The sequence below is a fragment of the Otolemur garnettii genome, unplaced genomic scaffold (genome assembly GCF_000181295.1).
Source record: "Otolemur garnettii isolate 467f Iridium unplaced genomic scaffold, OtoGar3 scaffold00003, whole genome shotgun sequence".
In the NCBI taxonomy this organism is placed as follows: domain Eukaryota; kingdom Metazoa; phylum Chordata; class Mammalia; order Primates; family Galagidae; genus Otolemur; species Otolemur garnettii.
Genome location: NW_003852398.1, coordinates 24599985 through 24608281, shown reverse-complemented (window position 1 = coordinate 24608281; position 8297 = coordinate 24599985). Strand labels below are relative to the sequence as shown.

The window sequence follows — 8297 nt, the reverse complement described above, 5'->3', positions numbered from 1 at the left end:
AGAGTCTCACTATGTTGCCCTCTGTAGAGTGCTGTTGCATCACAGCTCACAGCAACCTCTAACTCTTGGGCTTAAGTGATGCTGTTGCCTCAGCCTCCCGAGTAGCTGGGACTACAGGCGACCACCACAACACTCAGCTATTTTGTTGTTGTTGCTGTAGTTGTCATTGTTGTTTGACAGGCCTGGGCTGGATTCAAACCCACCAGCCTTGGTGTATGAGGTTGGTGCCCTAACTACTGAGCTATGGGCGCTAAACCTTTTTTGTTTTTTTGAGACAGAGTCTCACTTTGTTGCCCCTTGTAAGAGTGCTGTGGCATCATAGCTCACAGCAACCTCAGACTCTTGGGCTCAAGCAATTCTCTTGCCTCAGTCTCTCAAGTAGCTGGGACTACAGGCACCTGCTACAACACCCTGCTATGTTTTTTTAGAGGTGAGGGTCTCACTCTTGCTCAGCTGATCTTGAACTGGTGAACTCAGGCAATCCACCAGCCTCGGCCTCCCAGAATGCTAAGATTATAGGTGTGAGCCACTGGACCCAACCCAGACATTTTCCATAAAGGCAGCCACCTGACAGAATGCTCAGTGATTACACAACTGCTAGTACCTCCTCCATCTTCCAGAAGATAATTGACAACAGTTAGAGTATGGCCTTCTGTTCCATCTATCCCACCTAAAATAATAAGATATCCTTTTTGCAAAGCACTTTCTAATTTATAGGGGCTTTCTATAAATTCAAGATCTTGCCAGTATATTTGTGAGGTAAATGGGATGCTGAGTCTATAGAATGGAGCAACAGGGTCCTACAAGGGTGAATGACTTGCCCAAGGTCACACTGCTAATAAGTGGCAGAGCCAAAACTTGAACCCATGTCTTACTAGACTTTTGTCAATGCATCCTAGTGCCTCCAATCCATGACAAGCGTCCTTACCTGTAATGTAGCAGGTGACCTGTCTGTTTTGCTCAGAGATATCAGCATCCAGGGTCTTCAGAGTGACCACAGGCTCACCAGGCTCACTGTTCTCAACCACAGATCCTTTGTAATTTTCAGAAGCAAATCGAGGAGGATTGTCATTCTCATCTGTAATGGAGACCACAACCAGAGCCTGGGAAGATAGCTGGACAGTCTGTCCATGGTCATAGGCCACCACATAAAAATGATAAGTCTGGCGGGTCTCACAGTCAAGTTCCTGGAGTGTGGTGATCCAGCCACTCTCACTGTCAATGGCAAAGAGCTCATGAATATTGCTACCAGGGTCTGCTGACAGCCTGTAGCTCACCTGGCCATCTCTCCCAGTGTCTTGGTCAATGGCAGTTGCTTGAATGACTGAAGTCCCCACTGGCATATTCTCAGTAAGGACAGCCTTATATGGATCGGCCTCAAATACAGGTCTGTTGTCATTCACATCTTTCACTTGGATGTTGACAGTGACCAAGGACACCAAGTCAGTGTCTTTATGGGGGCAATGTGCCATCACATCAATCTGGTACAATTTGGTAGACTCATGGTCCATGGGTTTTCTCACCTTTATAACACCTGTGTCTGATTCCAAGGAAAAAACACCATCCTTATTGCTCTCTGGTGTGGTGCCCTGCACTAGACTGTAGATGACTGGATCATGAGCTGCCACTGCTTTAACAGACCCAATTTCAGACCCCTCTGGAAGGTCTTCAGATGCAGAGAAAGTATACAAAGGTTCAGAAAATTTGGGTAAAGTTACCTCATTAGGAACCACCTGAAGTCTTACTGGCACCAGAGAGTCCCAGTGAGGAGGGCCTCCATCTTGGGCTTTGATTTTGAAGTCAAAAGTCTGGTTTTCCAATCCCACTAGGCTCTCTTTCACCTTGATCACACCAGTCGTTGGGTTAACTGCAATGACCTTTTCAGCCAGGTTCTCCATTGGGTCCATTGTGTAGGTGACATCTGCATTCTGACCTTCATCTGCATCATAGGCTAGCACCTGCATAACAGGGAAGTCTTTACTGACGTTGGATTGAATGGACACAGTATACTCGGATGCTTTGAACTGTGGGGGGTTGTCATTTTCATCTGTGAGGATAATCTTCACAGTGCAGAAGGCCACTCTTCCTCCTCCATCCTGAGCCATGACCTTGATATCGATGACTCTTTCTGTTGAATTTTCCCTATCCAGTTTCTGTAGAGTGGTGATCTGGCCACTAGGGTGTATGGAGAATTTCTCACCAGCTAGTTTGTTGATTATAGTATAATCTATAGTGCCATAGTGACCACTATCTTTGTCTATGGCTAGTAACTCAAGCACCTTGGTTCCCACTTTTGCATTCTCTGCTAATTCTGCCTCATAAACATGCTGCTGGAACTCTGGGCTATACTTGTTGGCATTTGTGGTGTTGATATACACAGGCACAGTTGCTCGGAAGACTCCATCAGAAGCACCTACCCTCAAATTGTAAGAAGGGTCCAGTTGCTTTTTACAAAGGTTGGACATAGAAATTATTCCTGATGATTTGTTAATGGAGAAGTGCCTGTCCTGATTGCCAGAAAGAATCAGGTACTCCAGGCGGGAGGTGTCCCTGTTGTCAGGGTCAAGAGCTTGAACCTTAAGAACTAGGTGACCACAGGTGGCCAGCTCACTGACATTGGCTTTATATTGAGGTTCTCTGAATTCTGGGGGGTTGTCATTGATGTCAGACACATTGACAACCACAAGAGTTTCACCAGTGAGTGGGGGATCTCCTTTATCCATGGCCCTGACTTTCACATGAAAGTGTTGTTGGGCTTCATAATCCAACTCTTGAACAGTGGACATCTCCCCTGTGCTCCCATTGATCTGGAAGAATTTGGAAACATCGGAGCCATCCTCCACAATCTGATAAGAGACATCACGGTTCTTCCCTGAGTCCTGATCAGAAGCCAAGAGTTGGATCACGGGGGTCTGAGCAGGCAAGCCTTCTGAGATTGAAGTGGTATAGACTAATTGGGGGAAAGTGGGAGGGTTATCATTGATATCCTCTACCAGGACTTCCACTGTGGCTTCAGAAAATGACCCCAGAGCTGTGTCTGTGGCTCTGACTGTGAACACATGCTTGGTCTTGGACTCATAGTCCAAGGGTCCTGTTACTGATAGGACCCCAGTCTTAAAGTCAGTAGTAAACAATGTTAAGGGCTCTTCCTCCACTATGTTGTAGATGAGCCGGAGGCCCTCTGGACTCCGGGCCTGGGTGTGGAGAATTGGAGTGTAGAGTGTGATATTTTCAGGCACTCTGACTTTGTAGTAAGGACTCTGGAACAATGGGTTAGATTTATTTCTCACGGTGACAAGTACCTCTTCCTCAGTCTGGAGGGATGGGATCCCTCCATCCTGAGCAATGACTTTAAGGCGATACTTATTTAAAGCTTGATAATCAAAGGGTTTCTTGAGTGATATGTCCCCAAGATAGGGGTCAATTCGGAAATATTTGTAATCTTCGGCAAATGCATACGTGATAGCTCCGTTTGTCCCCAAGTCCTCATCAGTGGCGGATACCTGAAAGAGGACATCTCCTGGCTCTGTGCCATCTTGGATGATTGTGTAATAGGGCAGATGCTTAAATTTGGGAGGATTGTCATTGACATCCTCAACAGAGACTCTGACCAAAGCCTGAGCCACCCGCTGAGGGATCCGGTTGTCCCTCACTTCCACTGCCAGCTCGTGAGTATCCTGCTGCTCCCTGTCAAATGCCACTCCGCTTGTCTGCAACACACCTGCTGACTGGACCATATGAAACATATCTGTGCCATTCAAGAGGAAGTAGGAAAGGGTGTCATTCAAGTGATTGCCCTGGACACCAAGAATCACAAGTGCCTTTATGTGCTGTAAGTTCTCCTTCACTGCTGCCCTATATATGTCCTGGTCAAACTGTAAGCTTTTGTCAAGGACTTGGGTCAAAGTAATTTTTACCAGCGCAGTATCTTGATACAGACCATCAGAAGCCCTGACAGTGAGCTTCCGAGAGAGTCCCAGCAAACTAGGATTCAGCACAGATATGCAGCCAGTGATGGGATGAATGGCAACAGCTCCATCAGCATTGCCCGTTTTGATGCCATAATTGATTTCTGAGTCATCATCTCTGGCCTGAACTGTGAGGAGCTCCATTCCCAGATGGACGGGCCCCACCACTGCTATCTCATATATCTGCTCTAAGAACCTGGGAGGAGAGTCATTCACATCTCTGACATTGATGATGACCTGGGCAGGCCTGGGTGCAAATAAGATAGGGCTTCCTTGGTCATGAACATAAACACTGAATTGGAAAGAGGGCATGGTCTCATAATCCATCTCTGATACAATGGTTAGGGTTCCCATGCTGGGATCAATTTTGAAAAACTTCAAGGCCTCTGGCTCCAAGATTTTGTAGACTAACAAGGAATTAGCTTCCTTGTCACTATCAGAGGCATGAATCACAAAGGGGTTGTTGTTGTTATCCATAATCATACTGTACAATGGTGCTGCTTCACTAATTTGGCCCACAAAGGTTGACTTTAAGAACATGGGAGCATTATCATTTTCGTCAATTATGTCAACAAGTACCATGACATCAGTAAATGTGCCCGCCATATTGCTGCCTCGGATTTTCAGGTGGTAAGATGAAATTTTCTCATGATCTAAGTTTTTCTGGGTAGAAATAAGGCCAGAATATGAGTTCATAGAGAAGACACCATCCTTATTTCCCTCTCTTAACTCATAGGTAACTTCAGAGGAGCTTGTTGCAGAGACAAGGAGAATTGGGGAACCAATAGGGATGGATTCAGGGATCTCCACGAAGTACTCAGTTTTTGAAAAGATGGGGGCACTGCTATATGAGGGGTGGACATGAATGATCACCGTAGCCAGGTCATGCCACTGAGGGGAGCCTTGATCTTCTGCCTTCACTGTCAGGCTGTGCTGGACATGATTTGCTCGATCAAGTTTCTGGGCTAGAGTGATGATGCCCAGCAGAGCATTGATGTTAAAGAAAGCCTCACTGTTCCCTGAAACAGAAGACAAGACAAACTGAAGTTTCCATACCTTGAAGAGGTACCAAATAGGCTTTCTAGATCAGTAAACAGGCTGTCACAGAGAATTTGGACAGCGCAAAATCTTGATCTAATACAAGATAGATATATCATTTAGAAAATTCTTACCATATTGCACACAGTAGGTGCTTTACACCACTAGCTGTCTGTCTATCACTACCACTTAGCTTCAGTCATCACTAAGTCTCTGAAACACAGCTTAAGCTACAAAAGAAAGCTATAGTAGATTTTTGAAGAAAGGAAAAAGTATGCCTTTGTAGGAAAAGCACACTCCACCCTGAATTACAGTGATGCCTTTTATAGGTAAATAACCATCCTCCATATAACTTTTAATAACTTTGGTTATATACTTAATGGATGGAAACTATAAATATGGAGTCATAATCTGTCAAGCTTGACAGGGACTTGAAGGCCTACTTTGTCTACTTTCCTTATGGCCTATGGTGGGAAAGTCTCTTGCCAGGCTCAGAGAGTGAGCAAGGAGTTGGGTGAGGGGCGAAGGCATAGATCACACAGTTCTTGAGGGTCCTGAGCAAACGCCTTTGTACCACACCCATATTTCCTAAACTTTAGGCACTCTCCCATCACCTTTATAATTTTTTCAATATCCAGCCACTATTTCTACTATTTTATACTACTACTTAATAGATAGTTTCCTTTAATTTGATTCTCTCTTAAAATTTGATATTTTTAAAGGCAGCTTTGTATCTTCTTTAAAAAGCATACCATATTGCTTGCCATAAATCAGAGGTCACCGTAAAAACAAGTCAATGAAAAATATAACTTATTAAAATCTGGATAAAATCTATTGCTGGCTAAAAGGTGTGAGCCTAAGATCTATGCTCTTAAATATAAGAGTAGCCAAGTGTTAGAGAATTCTAGTAGCCCTAGAGGCTTTGTTCTTGATCAGTGAATGAGAATTAAAAAGAGAATACTTTTTCTATGCTGGCTAAGCTTTTAATGCCGTAACTTAGTAATACTTGAATCATTTTTCTCACCACAAGAGGTGCAGGTGTTACACTTGCGGAAATATTGCTCTTTATATTTTTAATTCTCTTTGTCACATGGGTGCATATTTCATGATTTCCTTTGCAAGTGTTTTCCAGCTGACTAGGTAGGTGATTTGTGATACAGATGCTAAGTTCAGAGAACATGGTTTCGATGAATAAATAGCATTTTAAAATTGGTTCCATTGAAAGTAGCTGACAGCCTAAATATAATTCTAATTTCTTCTGTTATACTGCTGAGAGAAGGAAAATAGAGCTCAAAATTGCATCTTCATTGTGATCTCAACACTGCAAACAGACACATAGGAAGGGATGAGAGGGAAATACACAAAAATTGTAGCTCTGGAGGATGACAATTATGGCTAGGTGTTGTGTTGTAGATGCATTCCTTCCATGTTTTAAAAAATCTTCCCTGTTTAAAGAAATGAGCACGTGTTACTTCCGTAACCAGAAGAATATTTTTAAAAATAATTGTATTGTGGGGCAGTGCCTGTGGCTCAAAGGAGTAGGGCGCTGGCCCCCTATACCTGAGGTGGTGGGTTCAAACCCAGCCCTGGCCAAAAACTGCAAAAAAAATAAAAAGTAAAAAATAATCATATTGTGGACTAAAATTATTTTCATCAGTGGGATTGTCAATGAGATAAAATGAAATAAAAGATATGATTATACTTCATAACAACAATTAACAACTAATGCATTATAATCTGTATCTTTCTTCTTTGGGGCAAATAGACTTCAGTTATATGGCAACTCTTTCTTCAGACAAGATGTAAAATGCTCTGATTTCTTGAAAGTGTATAAGCTACTGGTGTGCAGTAAATGAACATCAAGCCCTGAATGGGCAGAGAGCAAGTCATGTTCTCCTTTGTTCCTCCATAGCTGCTAACTCTATGAAGTATTAATTATTATTAAATATAATTATTGTCATTAATAATGTATTATCAACCATTACAAATTATCATTAATAACTAGTCGGATATTGGATATTATCACTTTTGTTATATTAATTGCTGGTAATTAATACATATCAATGATAGCAATAACACTTGGCATTTGTACAATATTTTACAGTTTACAACATGTATTAAGACACATTTCCTCTTGGCTCAGCACCTGTAGCACAGTGGCTAGGGCGCCGGCCACATACACTGAGGCTGATGGGTTCAAACTCAGCCCAGGCCTGCTAAGCAACAATGACAGCTGCAACAACAACAACAAAAAAAATAGCCAGGCATTGTGGTGGGCACCTGTAGTCCTAGCTACTTGGGAGGCTCAGGCAAGAGAATCGCTTAAGCCCAAGAATTTGAGGTTACTGTGAGCTGTGATGCAATGACACTCTGCTGAGGGTTACATAGTGAGACTCTGTCTTAAAAAAAAAAAAAAGATATATTTTCTCTTTTAATCTTTACAATGACTTTCTAGCACAGGTACTATTATTCCCATTTTTGAGATTTAAACAACCATGTAATAGATACTAAATCACTATGTGGCCTTAATAGAAAAGAAAAATTATTCTTTAAACTATGCCATATACCTTATAAAATATTTACAGATCCCTCCTAATGCATATGCATGAATTTATTACATTTTAAAATATTGCATGAACTTCATGAGCGTCTCCTACATATTTGGCCACTGTTGGGTTTATATGACGTACATAAATTAGCTCACACCTTTGTTACCGTTATTGCCATCTTTGGAAGTGCACTGTCTTTGGTTATTATAGTTCAAGGGAATGCTCCAGAATTATCATTTGCAAATACTTGGTACTTGATCATTTACAAATTCATGCTTGTAGTGCTTTCCTTTATTTCCAAAGCACCTTTACCCATCCTCTGAACTCACAGCCAGGATTCTCACCTTTCAGGAGAGAGTAGCGGACCTCAGCATTGGCTCCCCGGTCAGCATCCAGGGCCCGGACCTGAAGCAGCTCTGTGCCTGGGGCTGTGGTATCAGGAATATTCGCCTCATAATGGAGCTGGGTGAAGCGGGGTGGGTGGAGGTTTCCATCCTCCACATGGATGGTCACCCACACAAAGTTCCTCTTGATGGGTATCTCCTGGTCTCTGACCTGTGGGCCCAAACGGGTGACAGGGTAAACAGCTAGTGGGATGGGAGGAGTCAGAGACGATGAAATGGAATAGCAATGGAAAATACACCCTATCGTAACTCTCTGTGTTCCTTTAAATCTTCCTCTGATCTATGCTCTTTCTTCCTTTTAAATAAATGTATCAATTAGTGATTTTTAGACTTATTTT

General features: G+C 42.8%; 1 protein-coding gene across 1 annotated transcript in view; it reads right to left on the bottom strand.

Moving 5' to 3' along the window:
• The window catches only part of FAT2 (FAT atypical cadherin 2), a 64323-nt gene that overhangs the window by 36082 nt on the left and 19944 nt on the right, over positions 1-8297 (bottom strand). Inside the window, exons 8-9 of the mRNA XM_023515043.1 lie at positions 7900-8110; positions 929-4987 (exon numbers count right to left, since the gene is read on the bottom strand). Of these exons, the coding sequence (XP_023370811.1) occupies positions 929-4987; positions 7900-8110 (4270 nt within the window). The remainder of the gene's footprint in view (positions 1-928; positions 4988-7899; positions 8111-8297) is intronic.